This window comes from Accipiter gentilis, chromosome 34 (genome assembly GCF_929443795.1).
Source record: "Accipiter gentilis chromosome 34, bAccGen1.1, whole genome shotgun sequence".
In the NCBI taxonomy this organism is placed as follows: Eukaryota; Metazoa; Chordata; class Aves; order Accipitriformes; family Accipitridae; genus Astur; species Astur gentilis.
This window is the reverse complement of record NC_064913.1, coordinates 785036-810506: the sequence shown is the minus strand read 5'-3', so window position 1 is coordinate 810506 and position 25471 is coordinate 785036. Positions and strand designations below refer to the sequence as shown.

General features: G+C 43.7%; 1 protein-coding gene across 1 annotated transcript in view; it reads left to right on the top strand.

Moving 5' to 3' along the window:
• Positions 1-25471, top strand: part of WIF1 (WNT inhibitory factor 1) — a 44979-nt gene that overhangs the window by 602 nt on the left and 18906 nt on the right. The window contains exon 3 of the mRNA XM_049792384.1: positions 24244-24352. Within this exon, the coding sequence (XP_049648341.1) occupies positions 24244-24352 (109 nt within the window). The remainder of the gene's footprint in view (positions 1-24243; positions 24353-25471) is intronic.

The window sequence follows — 25471 nt, the reverse complement described above, 5'->3', positions numbered from 1 at the left end:
GGCCGGGTCGCTGGGAAGGCGATCCCGCGGGTGGGGGGGTCGTACAGCGCCGGGGAGAGAGCCGGCGGGCCGGGGGGTGTGGGCAGCCCGGCGGGGCCCCCGGTGAGGACGGCGGCTGCCCCGGCCCCTCACAGCGTCTCAGCGGTGCGACTGTCTGTGGGGTATGGACGCGTCCGACAGGTTGTTCGCCGGTCTCTGTTTCCTAAACGTGCGCGCTTAACTTGTGGCTCTGGCAGATAATAACGCTCCTCGGCGGACTTAATCTTACCGAGTGTAATTGCAAACCCGCCAAAATCTGCAGCGTGTTGAGCCCCCTTGGAGTCCTCTGTTGAGGAGATAAGAATGCGTGACGTGTTTTCGTGAAGAAACATATGCGTGATTTGACACACTGACAACATATGTTAAATTTGCATAAAGCTGAAACACGTTAGCATACGTTATCACGGATACAGAAAAAAATCATTGTAACGTAAGAACGATGGCTAAAGTTCATTCATTTTTATGATGCTGAACGCTGACTTCATACGATAAAGAGATTGGTAAGGATGAAACGATATTTACCTTCAAATATTCAGTGAGAATTGGTTGTATAATTCAGCTAATCGCAGCTTCACAAATCTGCTTGTGGTTTTGGTTGTTTTAAAATACTCTAACTACGTTTGGCTTTGAGATGTTGTCTGAGGCCCTTGTAATTTTTGTTGGACTCGTTTGGCTTTGAGGTGTTGTCTGAGGCCCTTGTAATTTTTACTATCCTCCCAAAGCCTTTGAGTTGAGGGAACGCTTCACCTCCTCTTCTAGAGAGGGAGGAGAATGTGGAGAGACAAAACTTACTCACAAAGGCTAAGCGACTTGCTCAAGGTCTTTGGTGTTCCAGTCCAGCTTTGCAGAGAAAACAACTTTGTACGCCAAGGGCTGGCATTTAAATACCCAGAAATAATTAGGGTGTTTGGGGACTGACTTTCCCGCTCCATTTCTCTGCCAGCTTCAGCTGCTGTCCATGATAAAACTGCCTCTTTTTGGAAAGAAGGATTGAGATGTTAGACTGAACCCGGTCCTTCTCTTGTCCTTCCTTCTTGTGCTCTCCTCTCCCTCCTTGGCTGCCTACAGGTAGCTCATTAGGAAAAGATGATTGTAGCACTGATTTTAGTGAGGAGAGTCACAGGCTTAAAGGCAGCATTGACAAGTGTTCCCCTTGATGCAGCCTGCAGGATGAAATCTCTTCTGAGCAGCAGCAAAGCTGTTGATTAACCCTTTATTCCTCCTCCTTTTTGCTGAATTACTGAATTCCTGTAGACAAAACATAATTAGTAAGTGAAATACCTAAACAGTTAAAGTAGTGTCATTGCACTACTCTGTTCCTGTGTTAACTTTTAGATATTTATGGGTCAAACAAGTGTTAAAACCGAGCGACTCTGCCTCTGGAGATTGTCTAATCCCATCTAGCTACTCCTTATGAGTTCATCTGTGCGTACAGTCAATACAAACATTGCCACCCCAGTCTTACATCCACCCCAGTGGATATATAGATACTTATGTAGGTCTGCAGAGGAAGAGCAGGATTTCAACCAGCAGCCTAAGCTAAGGAAGGAGTTTCAAACCCCTAGTGTGTTAGGAATTGGGGGGAAAAAAGGGACATGCTTAGCATTATAGAGAAAATGTCTACTTTTTGGTATCACCAACAGTCCTGTCGGGTTTTGCATCCCTTGGAGGCGTTTGGGTACAGCTGCCTGTTACTCACAGGTTTTGTCATCCTCTGTGGAAACCAGGGCACTCGCTATCCCTATGCCACCCAGCCCTTAACGCGATGAGAAGGGGCAGGAAAAAACATGCGTATTTCTTCTGTAGCCCATCAGGCAACAACATCATTGCCCACAGTAGTGTTGCAAAGAGAAGAAGGATAAAAGTTATTTGTGGCAAAAGAACACAGTTTCTCCACAATTTCCAATTTTTTATGAGGGGAAGAAATGAGTAAATTTTAACATATTTTTTCAGTCTTCTGGTTTTAAGTATACATGTTCTTAGAAGTTTCCATTGACATGTCCAGGAAAGTACTAAATACTTGCTACCTTTATTCTGGTAGAATACTTTTTTCCCAGGAATTTCCTAAGTAAGGGAAGGGGAAGTGGGAAGGGAAGGGAAGAGAGGGGAGGGGAGGAGAGAAGAGGAGAGGAAAGGAAAGGAAGAGAAGAGGAGAGGGGAGAAGAGAGGCAAGAAAGGAAGAAGGAAAAGAAATGGAAGCTAGTACTCTTTGAAAAAAGAAAGGCATTCAAGATATTGAAGTATGTTGTGGTTTAACCCCAGCCAGCAACTAAGCACCACGCAGCCGCTCGCTCACTCCCCCCCCTCCAGTGGGATGGGGGAGAAAATTGGGGGGAAAAAAAAGTAAAACTCCTGGGTTGAGATAAGAACGGTTTAATAGAACAGAAAAGAAGAAACTAATAATGATAATGATAACACTAATAAAATGACAACAGCAATAATAAAAGGATTGGAATGTACAAATGATGCGCAGGGCAATAGCTCACCACCCGCCGACCGACACCCCGCCAGTCCCCAAGGGGCGATTCCCTGCCCCCCCCCCCCCCCCCGCCTTCCCAGTTCCTATACTAGATGGGACGTCGCGTGCTATGGAATACCCTGTTGGCCAGTTTGGGTCAGGTGCCCTGGTTGTGTCCTATGCCAACTTCTTGTGCCCCTCCAGCTTTCTCTCTGGCTGGGCATGAGAAGCTGAAAAATCCTTGACTATAGTCTAAACAATACTGAGCAACAACTGCAAACATCAGTGTTATCAACATTCTTCGCATACTGAACTCAAAACATAGCACTGTACCAGCTACTAGGAAGACAGTTAACTCTATCCCAGCTGAAACCAGGGCAAAGTACTATTGAAGTAACTAGCATACAGTTGTCTCCTGTTTGGGAAAGTGGAAGTAATTTCTTCTGTGAGTCTTGTATCTTGTGCCTTACAGACCTCTTAACCCTGTATCCCACTTGAGATTTGAAGATGTTTCTCTAGGGCTCCAAGGTTTGGGGGGCTGTCAGTAGTATATGTCACAGCCTCTAGCAGTAGCTAGACCCTTTTTGGGTCTGTAGGGGCTTCTCCTGAGTAGGTACAGCAGATCCTCTCTGTGTCCTTACGTGGTTCCTAGCCCTTTTATCAACAAGACGGGGGGTGAGTGAGCGGCTGGGTGGGTGCCCGGCAGCCAGCCAAGGTCAACCCACCACACCTGGGATCTCCAGCAGGGTGGGGCTGAGCCTCTCCTGATGTGCACCTTGCACCCCTCTTTACACCTGTGGAAAGTGGGGATAAATATCCCATGGGTAGATTCTATCCACCTGCTCCTGGGATAAATAATGATCCAAGTTGTAGGTGAGTAAATAATCCAAGCCAGGGAGAGGCAATACTTCTCAGTCCCAGACTGCTGTGTATGTCCATATTCTAGTTCAAAAACACCTGCTGAAAGGAACATTTGAAGGACTAGATTATATCTGTATTCTGTGTAAACTGAAGTGGTAAAAACCCACTATGTTGAGATGTTACATTTCTAATACAGTGGCCTTTGTGCCCTGGACCCGTTTGATGTGGAAAAGATTTTGTATGGTAAACAAACAATTAAAGCTATTTTCACTAGAAAACATTAACCAAAGAAAAGCATTCGTTGCTTTTAGTCCTTAGTCCATTAGTTCTAATTAATTATTAGGAAATACCAGGAGAAACCCAAAATTTATGGGTCTGAAGGTGCTGAATACCTGCTTTTTCTGGTGAAGTCAGGATGAGCCAGGGGTTACGAGAAGGCTGGAGTACTGCAGAACGGGATTGTTATGTTTTTATGCACTCTATGTTTTTACCTATGAATTTAAACGTAAGATTACAGATGTCATGTTCTCTTGGGAGAAAATGTAATCTGGATACATTGGTAGTTAAAGATTGCTCCTTGATTTGAAAGGTTTAAAAAAGCAAAAAATCAGTGGTAATATATAGAGTACAGTGGGCATCTGTGTAACCACTAGAGCTCACTGGTGTGCTGCTTGCTCTTATTCTGTATGGATTTTGTGAAAGAAAGAAAGGGTTTTGGGGGTCTTGCCCTCTGGGGAAGATTGATCGCACTTAAAGACTTCCCAGTGAGAGAGGAATAGATTCTATTACACTAATGAATGCTGCGGCATGTTTCACTGTGTCCAGCAGTGGAAAGTACCAAAGATTGCAGTGGTAACATCATCTCAACAGCGTTTAGGAACTTATGACAGGTATTTAAGCTCCAAATCCACAGAAACCGATACATATGCTTAACTTCCAGTGGGACTTCTGACAGCAATTAAAATTAAGTTTACACGTGAGTATGTATTGGTGGGAGAGAACCATTCAAAAAAAAAAAGTTTGATCAGTGCACAGGAAGCAATTGCTCAGTGACAGAGCAGCAGCCTTAATAGACAGGAGATGAAAAAAGAAACCAAAAAGCAAGTTGGAATTTTTGTTCTGTAGCAGTCTCTGATCTGATCCACAGAAACAATTAGTCTGGGCCACAACCTGCCCAGTCTGCTTTCTTCCTTTCAGATACGGGAGAAGTATTTGGGGTCAGATGCATTACTGTAGCAGCTTGCTTCCCATTCCCAAGTGTCATGAGTGCCCCACAGCTCCTCTCCTGTTGCAGGGTTGAATGCGTGCCCATGATGGGATGCCTGAGTACTCAGTCCTGTGCTGGTACATGGCCCGTGTGACTGGAGCGTGCATGTATTTGTCTCATGGTGCGTGGATATCGCACGTGTATTAAGTGCTAAAGAAGCATCCAGCCTTGTGCTGCTGGATGCGTGCCGTTTTACGATATGGCAGTGGTGGTTCTGCCCCGTGACAGGAGACGTGCAGGTGCGTACAAGGGGATCAAGCGCTGGGGAAAGGTCTTTGATCTGTGAGTGCTTCTGGTCACAGGAGCACAAGTGTCAGGAGATAAGGGGGCATCCCAGCACATAGTCCTCGAGGCCTTTAAAAGAGGCAATTGGACCTGTCCCTACTGGAAAGGCTGGGTTACTTCTGGTCAAAGAGTTATTGATAACCTTGAGTAAAGCAAAAAGATGCCCACCTCTTAAGACAAGGGCATGTATGTCACCAGTGCGTTTTCTAACGTCTTTTCTATATTGTAAAGTGGAGTTTAGGAACGGTATATAATTACAGCTCCTGGAGGCTAGTTCTGTTCTCAGCAATGTGACCATCAACCCCTAATAGCTCGGTTGATTTCTCTGGAATTACCATATATTGCTGAGATGTAGCCTGACGGTGAAGATAAAATGGAATATCCAGCTATGCCAGGAGAAGTTTTGTTTCCTTGCTCAGAGGAAAGCTAACTGACTACCAATTTTAAGGCATTATTGATGCAACAGGGTGCTCCATTCAAACATCACTATTTCCCTGATAAACTGAAAGAAAACAAAAAACAGTGAACTTCAAAACATGTAATTCTTCAAAGGAAACTTTTCTTCAAAGAAACTGCTGAACTTTTTGTAAATATCTGATTCATACCCAGGGATTACAGTGATGCTTTTCAGCTCAAAAAAAGTCTCATAGGCACAAGTTAGGGTTTTTTTCCAATAAAAGTATGGCTGTTCTGGAAGTTTGGTCAAGGCAATCGCATAAACTTGCACTCTTGGGATTTACAGTAGTACCCTCACTGCGGTTTCATGTCACCAAACAGAGGAAATACTTTGTTTTCTGACCTCTGTACCAAAATTTCCATGTGGAATGTGAAGATGTTTACATACTGTGAGCATGATTTTTAGACAGGGACTTCTCATATCGAGAGCACAGCTCCAAACCTTTAATATTTAGATTCTGCTCAGCTGTGGTATTTTGCGTCTCAGTGTTGTAGACATGCCACCAGGGATCAAAGTAATGCTGTAGAGATCCCACTTTCTTAGTAAAGCAGGCATGTGCCAGCCATCTGTTGTATCTGCTGATAGAAAACAGCAGTAAAGTTTCTCAAAGTTTTGCCAAGACAAAAAGGGGGGGGGGGGGGGATTTATTGCTCAGCAGAGATGAGTTACAAGGCACCTTGTAGTGTAAGCTACATCTGGTTTCCATAGTAATTTACATGGTATATGTGTACACTACACAATTATTCTTTTTACACAGCAGTGTAAAGCTGTGTTAAATAAACCATTCTTCAAGATTTTCATTGTTTATCCTTTCTATAAATTTTCTAATACATTTTAAGAAAAAAGCTCAAGTGATAAAATATTTCCACTACTTTTACATTGGTAGCTGCATTGTACAACATAACTGTTGAAAAGCACTGGAACTAACGGGACACCCCAAGCTTCAAGACCATATTTTGTGAAAAAGTGCAGATTTCTCTCCCCATGCTACTAACAGTTTTTCTGAAATATAAAATCCAGGCTGTGATGCTTTCCTCTTTTTTGTGGAAGTGAAAATATTTTCTGTCAACATCACCTCTTTTTTACAGACAGTTTCCCAAGTATGTTCTTTGTGGTCTAAAGTTAATGCCATCACAAACGATGCCATGGAATGAAAAGTAAGAACTAACCATAACGTGAACTAACTTGAAGAATTTTTAATGTATTTAACTTCTTCTGTTGATATCATGCTTTCCAAAGAGGTTTTTTTTGGGTAGCTACGAGTACGAATGACTTGCTTCTAGCCAAGCGAATTATGTACGTGTAAAATAAATGTGAGAAACCACACTCTTCCTAGGGCATGCAGATATGTAAGGAATATGGTGTGACCTAGAGCTTTCAGAGCAGTGATATGTAGTAGGTAGTTGCATTACATTGAACAGAACTTTAAGTATTCTATATCTCAGCTCAGAGCAGTGAGTTCCTGATTGGTATTTTTAAAGCTTTCAAGAAAATGCATTCCAAAACCTTTTTTGTTTCGCCTTCCTGTGACTTTACACTTGGCTTGCTGGGGTTTGTTCTTCTTTTATTTTCCTTTTCGTGTACAAATTCCACCTTTTGAAAGATGCTACTTTTCTTCTACTAGTCTCTTCTATTCTGCTGTTCAATCATGTTGGATTTTTTGTTTTGCTGGCATTTTTTTGTTTGCTTGTTTGCTTTTTAAGTGTTTATTTGTGGCCAAACTCTTCAGTACATCAGACTGTAGCCCAAACGAGGTGGAAAGTGCAGTCACCCAAAACACACAGCAGAGAACAGACAGTTGCATTGCAATACTTGGTCTTTCCATAACAAAACACACACTGTTCTTTGCAGTGAATTACATGTATAAAATGTAGTAGATGTCTGTTGCTGCAGGTGTATGTTTCAGTAAAAGATGAAGATGGCTTTATTGGTATTTTCTGTTACGTAAATGGCTTTTTTGAAAATTGTAAGTGGTAGAAACACAAAATCGCGTTTTGGATAGGTTGTTGAATGCACAGTTGACTTTGCGTTTTTCCCCTTCTGTTTGGTTTGACTGACATTTTGAAATCTTAATTGTAATAAACTGTGATTGCAGTAAAATGTATGTAATAATGTAGTCAAAGACTGGCTGCTCTTACACGAAATAATGTTGAGATCCACGTACAAAAAGCACCTGGGCTGTCTGTGACACTTTGAGCTAGGCTAACTGTATAAAGCCACAGAGGTCCTGCTCAGCGAGTACACCTGCGTTGAGATGGGGTGTGTTTTCCCCTTGGTTGGCACCCAAGGGGGTGCAGATGGTGTGTGCGAGGTGACGGTCCTGCGGGGCCTCTGCCTGCCTCACCAGTCCTCCCAGTCTCCAATGAGTCCTGTCAGCCTGTAGAAGAACCTGCAGAAGATTTGTCTTTCTCCTTACACATAACTTCACAGAAGAAAGCGCTAAATAGGCAAAACCAGACATGTCCTCAAACTTCTGTGAGGCATATTCCCATCCCTTCGTGGCCCTTCGCCGGACCCGCTGCAGTACGTGCCTGTCTGGGTTGTACTGGGGAGCCCCGGACTGGAGCCAGCACTCCCGCTGTGTCTCCCAGGGCTGAGCAGAGGGGAAGGATCACCTCCCTCGACCGGCTGGCAGCGCTCTGCCCGATGCAGCCCAGGAGCCTGTTTTGGCCGCCGTCGCCCCAAGGGCACGCGGCTGCCTCCTGCTCCGCTCGGTGTCCTCCAGGACCCCCAGGCGCTTTTCTGCCGAGCTGCTTTCCAGCTGGGTGGTCCCCAGCGTGTCGTGGCGCCTGGGGTTGTTCCTCCCCAGGGGCAGGACTCTGCACTCCCCCTCGTTGAACTTCATGAGGTCCCTGTCCGCCCATTTCTCCATCCCCCTTGTTGAACTTCATGTCCGCCCATTTCTCCAGCCTGTCCAGGTCCCTCCGAATGGCAGCACGACCCTCTGGTGTATCAGCCACTCCTCCGGGTCTTGTGTCATCTGCAGGCTCACTGAGGGTGCGCTCTGTCACAAGGCCCAGGTCATTAATGAGGATGTTAAACGGCGTGAGACCTGCGGTACACCACGAGCGATGGCCTCCAGCTGGACCTGGTGGTGGTGCTGCTGCCAACCCGCTGAGCCTGGCAGTGCGGCAGTCCGCCTCACCTATGTAAATTCCGCTTCCTCACTTCTTCTGTGAGGATGTTGTGGGAGACAGTGCTGAAAGCCACACTAAAGTCAAGGTAAACAAAATCCACTGCTCTCCTCTCATCCCCCAAGCCAGCCATTAACACAAAACGGGCCAGGCAGGAGCACAGAACTGAGACTGCCTTGTACAATCACAGCGAAGCAGCAAACCGAAATCTGCCTCAGAAAAAGTAATATAAATAAAGCAAAGACAGTGATACTGTTGTACAGAGGCACTGAGAAGACTTTATCCAGCTGTGATACCTGAAATCCACCATAGTATGTGAATTCACAGTCCATTCATAGAAGACCACTTAGCTGCACCAAAACGCTGAGGAGGAGTTACCTGACAGGTCTGTCTGACGTGGAGAAGAGGCACGTGCGGAATAGAAATGCCTTAGCAAAGGCTTACAAAGATTTGGGGCTGATTTTTTTCTAGCCAAAGAACAAGAAAACCCCTGGATTTTTTTGCATCTAGTATGAAAGTTTGCTTTGTTTTGCAACCAACTGGTGGAATCCAGCTTGTTTGGCCATACAAGGAAAAGTGGGCAATTGCCTTCCAGCTGCTTCAGCACTTGCTGCCATCACTGCCAAATACTTCAATAAATAACTTAGAGACCAAACACTGCTTTCAGAGCTGGTCCCACAAATCCTCTGAAGTTGCCCCTTAGCCTGGATAAATAGCTAGCTAAACCCAACCGATCCTAAAGGAAATAAATATGCCTGACATCAAACCTGGCAATCTCCCAGCCTCAGGTTTTGGCCCATCACCAGGGAAAACAAAATCCCCAAACAGCAGCCCACTAATGAGAAGACCTGTCACCAGCTCTGAGCGCTGAGCGCAGAAACCAGTAGCAAGAGCAGCAGAGCCAGCCTTCGCAACGATGGCTGGCCGACCATCAGAGAACAAGTTCAGAGCTTTCAGTACTGCGATTATGAACCTATTTTTTTCTGAGAACATGAGGAAGACATGGAGAGATCACAACTTGTTGATGAGCAGGAGAAGACAGGCTCTCCCTGCAAGGTTTTCTAATTGCCCTCAACTTGCAAATATGTGAATATTGATATAGTCAATGGGAATATGGGACTAAAAACCACACAAGCAAATAATAAGTCCACTGAACACCTTCAGTTTGGAGTACAAGTACTAGCTTCAGCCTGCTCCTTTTAAACTGCAGTAAACACTGCTTGCATTTTTCCAAGTTTGAGCCTTAGCCAGTTCTCTTTCTTGCAGAGGTTCTGGGAAATAAATTGAACTGTTGAAACAGAGTCTGTTTGAGTGACCAGGTTGAAACAAATTATTTTTTTTCTTGTGAAGCCACAGGTACATCAAATAGCTGCAAGCAGCTACCTGCCTGCAGTATTCCACACAGGGACCTTGAGGGAGAACAGGCAGGTTGCACAGCAGAGCACACCGGCATCTGCCAGGGAGGAAGGAGAGGCAAAACACGATTACCTGGGTCTGTAATCACAAACAACAGATGAAATGCATAGCCATATTAAGAGTTGGGGAAATAACTTGCTAGCAGGGCATGTTGACCATTACCTGGGCTGATGTATTTTTTTGGTTTGTGCTGGGTTTTTTTAATCCCCCTCCTTCCAGTTTTGCACAGGAACATCCATTCAGATTGTGTGGGCATGATCCGATTTCTGTATTGGCAAAGGAGGGTAGCTGGAAGCTTATGACCCAACACGTTGGGTCAGAGCTGTGACATGTTGGTATTAGGTACAGGGTGGAGAAGCTTAACACTGTCCCTTACAGACAGAAATTAGAGGCCTTCATCACATCAAGAACCACTTGGGTTTCACATTTTTACTTGACCTAACAGTAGCTTTCCTTTGATGGGACAAAGTACCTTATGCTGCCCACTAATGGAGTTTACATTTGTCAGTGTGAATATCCCATTTAGTTAATGGACCCTTTTTAATTGTCCTGCCAAACGTTCGCAGTCGAGGAAACTTGATAATTTATATAGTTGGTGCCATGATGCCACTGTTACAATGATTTGTTTAGACAGAAATTAACTGAAACCTAACAGTAGAATTACAAGATTTAAAACATTGTGAAGTATTTAACTTACATAAATAATACCTTTATTCATCCAGAAGTAAGGTTTTCTCATCCTGTAAGGTGCAATCAAGCAGTGTAAGTTCATTCAATTAAATGAATGGGGAAATATTTAAAAGGATGAGGGATCCGAAAGTTTGCTGGCAGGAGGAATGGTTACCTGGAGGTATAGAGCTCTCAGCCTCTGCAAGTTCTCGTGAAATCTCTGTTTCTCCACCTCTCCCCAACCCCACCAACTCCAACAGAAACTTCTGTCTCTAGGTTTATACATTTTTGTTGTCCTTGTCTGCAGAGATTGAGGTAACTGCAGTAAGGTCTTTCCCCACTGCTTGGTTTAGAGCAGGTGATGGAGTGTACCCAGGTTCTTCAGGATTTCTTCCCTTCCCCAGGCCAGACGTCTCATGAAGGGTGGGAGGCAGAAAGCCAGTTTTGTGAGATGGAAAGAAAGGGATGGCCATTGCCATTCTGTGAAAGTGGTATTGTGGGATTCTTCCCTCTCTGATTCCTTTATAACCACTGCCCATCAAAACAGAAGAGGATCCCGAAACTAACCCTCTCTGCTCCGAGGAGAGAGTTGTACGCATCTCCTGCTCTGGCTGTGCCTGGTTATTCCACTCGGGAGAGGGGAAGGTGGAGGAAGCAGCCGGTCCGCAGGGGCTTCCCCCGGTGTGGTGAGACATAGAAAGGAGGGCTGGAGGTTTTCTTATAACCTGAGCAGAATTTCTTGAACTGGTATTCAGTTATTGAGAGTTTGCAACACTGTTCCACACATTATTATGCTGCCTATACAACCAATCTGGTTTTGCTACTCCAGCCACATTCACAGGACAGTTTACTTTGAATGCATAAGCATCTACTCTGACGATAATCAAGCAGCAGAGATGTTTAGGTGAACCTTCATTTTATCTCTGATTATAGGCTTCCAGATAAGTCAGATTTAGTAATGGTATACTTAAATTAGTAATTAGTTCCTGTGGTAAAGTCTAAGTTATATTTCTGGCAAGCACGAGATGAGCTACTGACTACTCTCAATGCATAGAAAATATTTTAAGACATATCTCTGAAAAAGCAAAAAGCCTTGGATTAAAATCTGTACAACCTGCATGTTGAAAACTCAACCATTAACTAGACATACCTTTCAGTGTATCATGGAAAATGGACCTTCTAACCGAGGTGTGTTGTTCACTTATTGTCCTTCAGGAGTACGTTAATAGCTTACAGATGAATCATAATTTTTCTGAAAACAGATTTCTACTACTTTAAAAATCTGCATTTGAAAACATGTGGATATTTGCATACAACCAGCATGGTTTAGGCTTGAGAGTTTTTTCCATACACATTTCCCCCAAAAAACATTTCTCATGAATCTTGTGGTCAGCAAGTTGTGGCATTCCAGTTTCTGCCACCCCTAATTCGTATGCATCTCAGTTTATTAAATACAATTGAAAGGTTACAGCAACAAACTATTACATGAAGAAAGTTGGCCTTCGTATGCAAGCATATTTTCCCTAGACCTCTGCCTGTCTTGTACTGCACAGCTTGCAACTGTGCAGTGTACTGTGAATCTGCATATTAATATGTCCCGTTGGCTTAATGGGCCAGATTTTCAAAGGCTACTCGGCGTTTGTAACAGCCGTTCGCTCTGAGGAATCCTGCAGGACTTCAGCACCAGTTCTTTGGTTGTGTGAGGTTGACAGTTACAGAAGCAGCTGCATGATGTTATGTCTCATAGATGAGAATTAGTGTGGGCTCAGGTACCTAATGAGGTTTTAATCTTCTGTAAAAACAGGGACGGAGTTAAGTCTGTACATACAGCATTATTCACTGGTATTTCCTGATTTTTGACTGTTTAGCTGGATACCAAAGGACTTCTTGAAACTATTTTTTTATCAACACAAGTGGCTTTTGTATCGCATTTCCTCTGTTGCCTTAAAAAAAAAGATTGAAAGGTAGTAAGGATTAGGGACCCCCCCACACTTTGTTCCTCGGAGATTTAAAAGTTTGAAAATCGTTTGCACGTTGCATAAACTTAATCGCATTGTCTAGGCAGCCGTGTGTCTCCTCACCCTGAGCGGAGCAGAGACGAGATCTCCTTCCCCGTGCGCTGGGGAGGGTGTGGGAGAGCCCTTCGTCCCAGCAGAGCCGAAGAGATGAAGAGATGAGCAGGTTGTGCGGCGTCTTCCTCACCTCCAGCTCTCCCGAGCCGTGTTTGCATGGTCCTCCTCTGGTACCACTGAGGAGATCCACAGGAGGGAGCCCATATGCTGTGTGCTCCACCATCAGCAAAGGCTCTTGGAGGAGCCTGGGGCTCCCTTGGCTGAAGAGTCTGGATTGCTGAGCACCTCAGCTGCAAAAGCAGCAGAGCACGGGCCTCACCTTCGCCGAGGCAGGTCATACCCTGACCAGGGGATTTCCTCACTGGCACACTGTATGTGTGGTTGGTATGATCACAGAAACCTCCTGGTGCAGCATCCTCGTCCAGTCCCTTCTCTAACATTCTGTACAACATTTTCCTGAGACGTGGCGAGACAGCCCCTTGGAAACAGATCTGCAACCTGTCCTCAATTTGGCTGCACAGCACAGCTAAGTGGCATGCCACGGTCGGAAAGGCAGAGCTTGGCATGGGTCTCACTGTCCTGCGAGGAGTGTCATATTCCGTTTACAGAGTGCAGCTCCCTGGTCACGTTTCAGAAATGTGTTTGTAATCTGGTGTTGCCCCAAAGAAACCTGTTAACACAAACTGCCTCAAGCTTAAAAATGTGACAAACCTGAGTCAACTTGAATTATCCCCGTGTATAACCTTAATGAACAATAGCAAGACATTTCTGAAGGTGGGATCATGTGTTTGGATTTTTCGTTTTTCTCAGAGATAAAAAGCCTTGTGTCCACGTGACGGCGCCGGCAGTGCCATCAGAAATGCACATGCCCTATCTGGGTGCAGGTTCTGTTGGTTTCAGCAGTGTGTTGGAGGAACCATCTTCTTGCTGCTGATTCTCAGCTTAGCGGCTTCCCCACACCAGGATAATGAAATTTGATGTCTGCCCATAGCACGGGAACAATTCACCTCGCTTCCAGTGCCATTCCACAGCAGCTTCAGCCAGGCTAGCAGCTGACACCATCCCGTCTTCTTTCCCGTCCCTGGTCACACGTTTCCATTCTCTTTCTTGTGCCAGTGCTCATGTGGCCACTCAGGGAGCTGCTCTGGCTGAACACTAGCCCTGCAGAAAGAAGTGACTGATTTTTAACTTGATCTGCTGTCTTGGTTAGCTCATCACATGGCTGTGTCTGAAGAGGGTCGGACTGCGGCAGCGCAGTCTTGGGCTGCCTCGAGCTGCCCTGGTGTTGTCCCAGTACTGCGAGCTACAGACAGCGTGGCAAATCAAATCACAACAGAGAAACAACTCCCAAACCCCTGGTGTCTTCTAACTGGCAGAAATTCAAGCAGAACCAAACAAAATTGACTCAGCAGACTGGTATCACAGCAAGTCCCACTGCAGATGACAGGGAGGGTTTGACCCACAGGCTGCTGTGCTGGGCACTGCATTTCTGTGCCCTGTAGTGATGCAGAGAGCAGACCCGACACTCAGCAAGGTTTGCAGCGTGGGTCGTCATTCTGCTCCAGTGTTTCTTTCTTCCTAAAAGTACTGTAGACCACACTCAGCCCAGGGCTACTCATTTCATTTAGTCAATAAAGGCTGGTTTGGGGGATTTGGAGAACCTCCAGCAGCCTTTGACTCCAACAGAAGTTAGGGATTGTCAGCACATCTGCGATGTATTGAGTGACAAAAAGGATGATTTGGCCTCAGTCTGCAAGAGCAGACCAGATTTACCGTAGCTGTGCATCAAGGAATAAATTACGTCTCTGATCTTACCAAAACTCTTTAATCCCAAATGGGGCAGTTATCTCAATACAGAGTCTAGACTTCTGCTGTCATCAGACTCCCACTGGTTTTTCACCAGAGGTAAATTTGGGCTTGGGGAGGTCCACACGCACGTTTGTGTCTGAAGCTGAACTGTCCCACTGGCATTTTCTCTAATAAAAAGGAGGTTAGGATCTCTGCAAAATATTCTTTTGGGGAATTTTCAGCTGCTGGCCCTCCCTGTCAGGATTTATACTGACAGATGATAGGTCACGTTATCCAGAGTAAAACAAAAACACCAAACAGAAGGATGTATGTAGCTTTCCCAAAATAAACTTCATACCTTTCTGAGTAGGACTCATTCCTGCAAGTGTGTGCAAAGGGTTCATCTGGAGGCTCAACTTGACCCTGACCGTCATAACTCTTCCTAATTTCTATTGTCTTCCTCAAGTGAAGGATTGCCCTGTTCATGGCAGCACTGCCTGTGTCAGAACAAGTGCCAGGACCCTTTCTTAATCCCATCGAAGAAAGGGACTGTAGCAGAAGGAGAAAAAAGGAAAGCCAGTGTGGCTTTTTGCCATGTTCATCATCTGAATCCCCTCTAAAGAAAGACTGTGACAGGAAGAAGGGGAAGGCAAAGATGACAGGCCTTGAAGAGCAGGAAGGGGTTGGTACGCTAGCAGTGGCTAGGGGCAGAAGGAAGAAATTTTTGATGAGAGGATTTCTCCAAATAACCGTTGCTAAAACTCAGTGAAATGATGCCAAGTGCAGAGAACTGTCTGTGTTCAGCAGCGCAGCCCATCTGCCGCAGTGAAATTCAGGACTCGCCGCCTCTCTGGGGTGTGACTCTGCTCGCAAACCAGCGCAGAGAAAGTCAGCAGAGTCCAGGGCACGTGAAGATGCCTGCGCGGCGCATGGACTCCGTCTGCACCCAGGGAGAGAGGGAGGCGGGCAGTTCAAGACAGCAGGTAAATCAGACTCTGGCTGGGCTGAATTTTCTCCTGCAAGTGCTGGTCTCTCTCCTCTGAGTGTACAAGAAGTCGAGGATGAGCTGGCTTTAAAGAAGATACTTCCTTTAAATGCTGGGAAATACATTGGAACTTTCTGGACCGTAACTCAAAAGACTGGACCCTGTGAGACTGGTACTGCAACCCAGAGATGAAGCTGTGCTGACTCTGCCTGTGGAAACTGCCTGAAAGACGGAAAAGTTGTTTGTAGAAACTGTTCAGTTTCTCATCAGAAACTGGGGATAAGGTAACACTTCCCTGCTTCACTATGAAGATAAGTCCATCTTCCTTTGAAAAATTCGAAGTGTAGTTATGGAGGACATAACCATATGGAGGCCTGTGTTGGCACATGGAAATATTACAGTCATATATGTCCACATACGGGGGTCTTGTCTCAGTAGACAAATCTGTGATTTCAGCTACAACAGCAAACACACAAGTTCCTTTTCAGATACGCTGATCGAACATTCTATTTAAATAACAAATTTAGTTCTCCTTTCATGGTAGTATCTAGAATTTGCTTTGGTCAATGGCAGCCTGTAAAACAAGAACAAAATTACTCTGGATATTCACAAAAAAAGGCATTTGAAAAATCCATGCAGCAGATGTTAAAAGAGAGCAGTGTTAAGGAAGTCTTTCTAACAACCAGTCAGGAAGAAATTGAATTTTTTTCAAAACCTTTTCACCATAACTTTTAAACACTCATTTGCTGGGAGTACAAGGCTAAAGACCATTATCTACTGATCAGTAAATAAAGAAACTCTCACTCAGAGGTGCTGCAGGCTTTCTGTCACTTGGTTATACAAAAGTGGAAGCATCCCCCTTTGAGACCCTAGAAGGACTCCAGACTGACAGAAGCTGCTGTGAGATTTCATAACTTTTGAGAAAGTTCATTGCTTACATTTTGGGGAGGGATATTTATTAGATGGGAGTGCCAGTTAAAGCCAAGAGTGGAACACATGGACTCAATAAAGGCCCAATTACGTGACCTTTGCTGTTTGCCACGCTTTTAACTTGTGTAAGTTATTGATTACACTTTCATGAGATCATAATCAGAAGGTTGTTCTTTGGTAATGGTGTGCTAGAGGAGCTTTATCCTCAACTTCAAAGCTGTCCTGTGAGGCTTAAGAACAAAGAGTTGGAAGTTTGAAGCACGGCCAAACTGAATCTGTGTGCATTATCCATGTTTACTGACATGCAAGAGGTGGATTAGCTTATCCTTCAGCTGTGAACTTACTCTCGTCGTGTCAGATGAGCCACCATCTCTAAGGTTTACATTTGTGCTTTTAAAAGCATTCTGTTTAATTAAACGTAGTATCTGCTCAGATCTGCATCATAACTAGTCTAAATGGTTGTTACTGCAGCCATTTCCCTAATTGTAAAGGTTTTATTGAAATTATTTGACATTCTCTGAAAAGAGTTTTCAGGCTAATTTATTAATTATAAATAAATCTATCCAAAGCCTGAAACTGCAAACAGTCTGTAATCTATGTAAAGGTGCACTCCCAGGACCAGCCAGCCAAGGTTTTCACTTATCTTCCAAGCTGTGAGGGGAAGAAAAGAACCTCGCAGTTTATTCTCAGTATAGATAGATCCACATAGATGTGTTGCGTGTGCTGGTAGGAGACCTGTACAGCATTGTTTTGTTAGGAGCTAACCTGATGAGACAGTATTTTAGGTTTTTCCTCTAAGGAGCAGTAAAAATTTCCCCTTTTTTTATTAGCCTTGGGAAATTGGCATTTTGAACATACCTGATCATGAAATCTCCACTGGAGAGAGCACTGATTTTTTTGCTGAGTGACGAAAGAATGAATTAGCCCTTCCTGTGCCGGAACAAGAAATAACTTTTCAGGAGAATAGCTTTTACCAATTCTCTGGATACCAGAAAAATATGCTTCATTAAATATTTGAAGATAATGAAAGCTTGTATTTTTTAAAGTATTTTTTACTTTTTTTAATCTGAACTCTTAATGCTGTTTCTCTTTTTGGTGTATTGCTTGCTTATCTCCCCTTCCCCAAAGCAGAGTTTTCTAATTTTCATCTGTAAGACATAGGAGAAAACAATTTAAAGGAAACTTGTGCACCATGTATACCTTCCAGCCAGGTTCATGCTAAGAAATATCATTCCTTGCTAAAGATTTTCCAGATGTAATTAACCGTGCGTATTAATCAAAACACTAATGATTTTGTCTCTTTTTAGATTAATTTTCTCGAAAGTAACTCTAGTGAAACAGTAATAAAACACATTACAGAAAATTTGTTAAATAAGAAAACCTCTAAATATGGGGAGTTGTGCTGTCTTGCTTTCTCTTTTGTTTCCAAATAAAGCAAGGCAGAGTGAGAAACTCTAAGACCTTCTTTGACGAGAAGCTGTAAATTTGTTGTGACTGTTTTTTTAAGAAATCCTGTGTGCCCCATGCCTCTGTATGAGTGTACTTGTACTTACCTGGAAATTGCCGTGGATCTGTTTGCCCATGTGCTGCTTTCCAAGGCTTTAGCCTCATGCAATGGTCCCAGCATCCCCATTGCAGATACCTGCTGCATCAAGGGATTGACTCTGATCTAAACCAAAACCATGCTTTCATTAGCAGGCTAATGATGGACAGGAATGCGCAATAGGCATTTCTTTGGCCCTCTGTTTCAGGTAGCCTGCTTTTCCTGCACTTGAGGACGAGTTTCAAAGTTAACGCTCTGCTGGTGTACTTGGATTTTCCTTTCTCACTGCTGTCCCTCCCGAACCCTGCTCTTTCTGCTAAACCCTTTAGCTTCTAGACTTGGGTTGGTTTCAAATGACCTATTCAAATGCTAGAGCCCTTCTGGAGCTGAAGGTCTGGTGAGAGAAGACATCAGTTCAAAATGGCCAAGTAGCTGCCCTGTTTCCCATGTCTCCCAAAGAGCAGACAACTGCCAGAAATTCCACTGGTAAATGTAATCTAAATGTATTCCTTTGTGGCCTCACCAAGCTTCTTGACAGTGATTTCTTCATATTACTTACCTTTACAGAAATCCTTTCCTCATTACATGGAGGAAAGACTAATGTATTCTGCAAAGATTTCTGTCCATCTCTGCTGTGCAAAGCATTCTCGGAAGCCTGCAGTGTCACCTTTCAAAATCTGGCACTCCTTTTGACAGCAACCAAGAAATTTCTCTTTTCCAGCTTTCTAAATCATTCTGTTGGAGGATCTGATCTGCCATCCACAGTCGCATGCCACAAGAGACACTAAGCACCAGTTAGTCATCTTCCATTGACAAAACCAGAGGTTTTGTACCATTCTTCTAAAACCATTAAAACCACAAGTGCTTATTCTTGAAAGTTGCATGCAGGGATTCAGTCCATTGTTAAAAAAGTCTTCCTCCTTGTGCACGGATTTTCTTCATTCTGCCACAATTTTCTTAACTTGAAGAAAGCAGGCATAAAACAGGCTCTGCATTTCACCACAGCATTGTGGAATTAACACTATCACATAATGTATTTTTCTTAGAGACTGCCTATTTTGCTGAATTCTAATTTGGGTCCTTCTTTTTTAGAAAAACCAAAATATCTCTATTTTTCCTTTTGTATGCATCTCTGCTTTTGTTAATCCTGCTGCTTCGGTTTGTTCCCATACCCTTAGCAGCTGGTACTAGAAAACAGGCAGGTTATCCTCCCTTCAGTGTAAATTGGTTTTCTCAGAGTGTGTTTCTGTATCCCTTCATATTGGTAAGCATGCCTCCCACTTTGGGACTACTTTGTGAGGCTGATGGAAAGTCTCTTTGAGCATCACACTGAGGTGCAAAAAATGGTTTACCCACTCTGTGACAGGGCCAATTAACACGTGAGGCAAAGCTGCCTTCCCTAGCAGAAAAATAAAACCTTGCAGGCAGACAGTGCATTATCTGCTTGTCTAAGAAGGCATCATTATGTTGTTCATTATAGCAGTGTCTAGACTGCACTGCAGTAGCAAAATGTGCTGCTGACATACATACTCATACTCTGGCCAGACTCCTTCAATAGCCTGGTATGTGCAGTGCGGCTGCAGCCTCCCCTCTTTGTTGAAATTCATCTGATTTTGCTTCGTGCTTCATCTTGGAACATAGACAGACCAGCTTCTCTGACCTAATGCAGTTAATATCTTGGAGAAGCAATGGTCCATGCTATAAACACCTGACAAACACATACGTTGCCTCACTTTGTGATTTTATTTATGGCATATGCAGCTGTGAGCATCTGCTATGGATAATGCATGCTAGAATCTTCTAGTGTGTGCATAGCCAGAAATATCCATGGATCTGGGATTAAGAGGAACTTTATTGATGAGTTTATTTCTTTAAGTGTAGAAAGTTGGCATTAGGGTATATTTGTCATTTAATTGATAACAGAATAGAACATTCAGCACTGATCTCTTTAAAAAAAATGAGAAGAAAATGTAGTTAATTTCTTACGTCTACTTGCAAAGCTAACACACATTCTCTTTTCTTTGTTAGAAAGGCAGCAGGTTTCATTAGGTTATTGAGCTGTGACATAAAACAGTTTAAGCTACTCTGCTTCTCTTCAGGTACTACCATTACTTCTAATCCTACATCTTTCACGTAAAATGAAGAAAACATAAAGCACTTTCCTGTGAATGCTTTGATTACATATGAAACAAAACCAAGGTAGGAACAACGGGGCATCTGAGTGATAAGAAAACTCTCATGCAGTAGATCTTGTCCTGAGGAGTGGAGTTCTGTAGGAATTTTAAGTGTCTATCACTTAAAACCAAACTGCCGACAGATGTTTGCTACAATACTTGTTAGAGGGCTTCGTTATTTTTATAACCTCTTAAATTCCTCTGATTTATAGAAAACAGCCATTTAAAGTCCATAAAAGTTAATCCCGACCATGGAATTATTTGCCTAAAACGAAATTTCCTCCCTTTGCTGAGAGCTTTGCCCACATGGGGAACTGTTAAAGGGCAGCTGCACAGGGCTACCTGCTGCCTGAAGGCGCTGAGTCCCCAGACTGTTCACACAAGGTCTGCAGGGGCCCTTGCCTCAGTTTCTGAGGGTCTCCAACAAAGTCTTTACACAAAAGTAAAGCATATTTTTCCTTGGGTGCTTCCTGAAGTCAAGCCAAAGCCAAAAAGTCTTCCATGCATGCAGAGTGTGCAGTTGTCAAAGATCAACAATTTATCTCAAAGCCCGGTTCCTCCATCACCTCTGATAACACTGTTCCTCTTAAGATTTAGCTTCAGTACCAAATTTGGCCCTCACGTACCAGACAGTTCATAGGCTGGCTTAAAAAACCCAAAGTCACAAAAATGTTTTTATAATGGAAAGAAGATTCTAGATCATGGGGTTTTCCCCTTTCTCTCTCAACAATATCCCAGGATAAAATCGCAGTTCTCACTACCAGGTCACTCACAGTGACCCCTTACAGCACAAATTATGGTAGTCAGTAGACAATATTTTAATTGCACAGACCTATCTCTTCAATTAACCATCATGACTAAATTTCATGCTAGGCTGGAGCACGGTAAATATTTGCTGAGAGTGTGTTGTTTGCTTTTCAGTCATGATGATTAATGCAAGTTAATTGGCAATCAACTCAAATTACAGCAGGACAATACTGGAGACTGGATGTAGGGATTGTGTCAAGACAGATTTTTTCCAAATAGATAGGATTTATGGCAGCCAAATCTTGTTTCAGATTCACAGGTTTGAGGAGTTAAACTATTCTGCTCCACTGTGCAGCCTCTCTAGACTGTGATTTTTGTATATAATTTTTATATCAAAATGTAACCAACTCAGTCCAGCACACATGATTTGCAAACATACTCTGCAGCGCATGGCTTCATGACTTTGAAGTCATGCCTGCTGGATCTACCTGAGGTGTTTCAGGTCTTCTTACATACTAGATACTATCATTTCAAGAAGTTCACTTTTTGTCAACTCAGCAGCTGTACAAACCGTTGTACAGAAATGGTGAGAGCAGGTATCTTCCCCCAGTGCAATGCGTGGCTTTCCTCCTGAGCAGCCTGTTGCTTGTGCAATGTCTTTTCCCATCTTTTTAACGCGTGAGCAGAACGTACTCCTGCCTCAGGCACTAATCACTGCTACACCTCTCCTCTGGTGAGAGGAATTCCTTCCTTGACAGGTGGTGAGTATTGTGGCTCATGCAGCTATCAGTCTCCCTTTCCCACAGTGAACTTTCTTTTTGTCTTTGCCCTTAGGCATTGTTTTGACTCTAGAAAATGGGTTTCCAGCTCCTTCCCTACAAATCAGGGCTCTGGCTCACAAGCTGACCTGCCATAACAGTGTGGCTGGAATAGAAATATGGGAGTGGAGCTGTTTGGTCTAGTTAGCAGTTGTTGTTTACTAGAATAGTAAGAACATAATGTTTTAATATCCTAACCCATTATGACCTGGTTTAGATATAACCAAACATCAAACATCAAACATCAAACAGACAGTACAGCATTGACTCACTCACTGTACTATTCTATAGATGTGTACAGACATATAATTATTTTCTGAACCAAAGTTTTATTTGAAAACAAAAATGTTCACAATCTGACTTTATGGCTTGTTTTCATATTTTGGCATGGTATATTATATTGGAAAAAAATGTCTTTAATTAAAAGCAGCCTTTTGAACATTACCCGAGACTTCAGTTTTCATCTGTTTTACTGCTTCTCTCCATGTCCCCTCTCCCTCCCACATACACTCCTTGTGTTTAACCCACCCTTAAAAACTTTCATCTCTTCTTCCCTATTGTTTTGCGAGTCCTCCTCTGAGGTCTCCGTGCCTACACAACACTCTCTGGAGACTGTCCCTGCGGAGCGTAGCCCTTGCACGCTGTCTGGGGTCTCCTTGCAGCCCTCACAGAGCGGGTGGATATGCTGCCAGGGCTGATCAGGGATTTCGTAACGACCTTTCTACCCAGCTCATGAGTGCTTTGCTGGTGTCACCAGGAGCTAAAGGGAGATGGTCCCTCACATGCTGCCGGGGCTTCTGCTGAAGTTAGCATAGCACAGAATAGCTGGGGCTGATCTGAGACCAGACAGTCTGATCCTGAGATGATCTAGTCCACCCCTCTGCTCAAGCAGGGTCACCTAGAGCCGCTTGCCCAGGGCTGCGTTGAGCTGGGCTTTGGATATCTTCACAGTTGGAGGCTGCACAACCTTTCTGAGCAACCTGTGCCAGTGCTCAGTCACCCACACAGTAAAAAGGTGTTTTCTCAGGTTCAGGCAGTTTTCTGTATAGTGCCCATTGCCTCCTGTCCTGTCACTGGGCTCCGCCGAGCAGAGCCTGGCTCCGTCTGCTTTACGCCCCTCTATCAGCCATTTATACACATTGATTAGATGCCCCCTCAGCCTTCTCCAGGCTCAGTGGTCCCAGCTCTCTCAGCCTCTCCCTGTATATCAGAACCTCCAGTCCCTTGATCATCTTTGTGGCCCTTCACTGGTCTCACGCCAGTAAGTCCACATTTACCTTGTACTAGGGAGCCAGGATGTTACAGGAGAAGGACAGTCTTCTGGCTAAGGACGTTGACTGCCATCTTGTAGACATAAATTAACTACCATTTATTAGCCCAAAATTTTAATAAAATTTTGGCTTTAATTTCTCTTTATTTCACTATTTTAGCTAAAAAGCAGACATAACAATACTGTCTACTATCAGTAAGTTGCTGGATGAAAACACATTTTTGCCAGTGCCCATGCTAAGGTCTCAAGTGCTTTTCTGAGAGCAGCAGGTACAATTACCTTATCTGTTTCAGGGTAAATGAGAAGCCAGACTTTAGAGTAAAATGTTCATTTCCACTTGCTCTGCACACCTCCAGTTGTGCCACTGACAGTAGTGGAAGCCTTCAGTGACTTGCTAAGATGCGTACATCTCAGGTGTGTACAGCTACACTGCAGAACACTGACATCACTTTGCATCGAGTACGAAGAAATATTGAATAGATGACTCAACAGAGGGGCCAGGGTCCCATGGAAGAAAGTACCAAAGCCTACAGTCTGTGTCACAATGCAGGTGCGTATCAGGAGTAGGATGAAGGTAATGGAAAATATTTCTTAAATCGTGCCAACACCTTTTGGGGATCACCAAAACAAATCATTTATGTTGTGGTTAATAATGAAGGACATGAAGCCAGCTCTGTCGGAGAGCTCTGAGCTCCACCCTTGGAACAATTTATTGAGCTGAGGTTGAAGAAGGCAGCGTTGAAGCTGTAAGCCAGATATGTGTCCAAGCATGGCATTCCAGCAATGTGGCTCTTCGTTGCCTGGCACTGTTTCCCCAAGGCAATGCTCCGTGCTGCGCAGATCAACCAAGAGCAAGCTTGGATATTCTTATGCTGCAGTTGCATCATGCATGTAGGTATGTCCTTTAAACTGCACTCGTGGTGCAGGCAGGTATCCAGGCTCACCAGTTAGTTCCAGGAGGATTCTGCCCAAAAACCAGCTTTAAGAATTAGCCTAGTGTTCATACATCTTTTGTGTTCTGCCAGATAAACTGTGTGGGTTGCAAAAAAAGTCTTCTCTGTATAACATTTATTCACTGTACCCATGCCATTTTCCTTGCTGTTATGCTGTGTCCTGATTACTGTATGGTCACTTGCAATCTCTGAAATAAGAGTAAATTACCTAAAAATTATGCTTAGGCGAAGAAGCACTCAGCTAAATAATAGAAACAAATCCAGTGAATGGCATAATGAAAAGTGTAGTATTTTTCTGCTGTAGTTTATATGCTAAATAGTTCGCTTCTGTGAATGCAATTAAAATATGTATTGATTTTTCATTTGTTTTGTCATAGGCTGAGTACTTCTACGAGTTCCTGTCTTTGCACTCTTTGGATAAAGGCATAATGGCTGATCCAACTATAAATATCCCTCTGCTTGGAACGGTTCCTCATAAAGCATCAGGTTGGTGCTGTTGATATTATAAATTGTGTTCCTGTAAAAATATTCCACAGCCAGTAAAGTCTAAATATTTTATAATGAATTGCAGTTCTGAAGTTTACTGCTAAAGAAATGCTTGCCACAGTGCTTGACACTGAACAGTTTGTGAGTGCCTTGCTTGACTACAGCAGCATGTTTTGTCTGAGCCAAGTCACATGAAGCTTTTATGTGTAGATTAATCAGCAGAAACTTGTGCAAAATTTGCATAAAATTCATGAGCATGATTACTAATACTTAAGTTGTGCAAATTTCGGAAAACAAAATCTTTGATCACTATAAGGAATAGTTATCAAATTATTCTGTTTCTCAGAGGTTGCAGTTTGTGGATGTTTTCCTTTCAGTTGGGGTCAGCTGTTGTCCTCAGGCACTCAGCTCAAAGGCAGAAGTTGTAGTTTAGGATATTATCATTTACCACTTTTCCCTTAGTTGTGCATTTAGTCCTTCACTGGACCTTACAGCTGCACAGCAGAGGCTGCGCCCAAGCGAAGGTGAGTGCTCCAGAAGCACCATGGTGCGCAGTGAGCCAGGTGGAGTAGAAAAGCTCTCCATGAGAGGTTATCGAATCCACTTTGCTCTGAAGTGGATAAGTAACAGTTTACGTGATCTGTTCCAGGGCTAATACATGGTGGTCTCTGGCAGAAAGGCAGAAATGTACATCTGGGTGACAGCAGTGTCTTAGTCATCATGGTTTCATGATCAGCCCTAGCCAGCCTAAGACCATGTGGGATAAAATGGGAAAGAAATGAGAAATGGAACGGGAGGACGGGGCTGTAAGTGGAACACTGATATACAAGTTTACATCATTGACCAGTCTTTCCTTCTCTTCTCTTTTTCAGCGTATAAATTCTGAAAGTTTGTGTTTGATATCCTCCATTTTCAGCTTGTAGTAGAATGGCATTGAAGTAATGTTGCAGCACAGCTTTTTGCTGTGGCACTTGGAATTTAACATTAATGATTGGTCTCTCCATTCGGTGTGGATTGAATGAGTGGTATGGAAAATGAATTTGGGTGAAGAGTGCTATAATATTTGTACCATAATTGCTGCAATTTAATTGGTTGCAAGCCTGACAAGTGGGCAAGTAG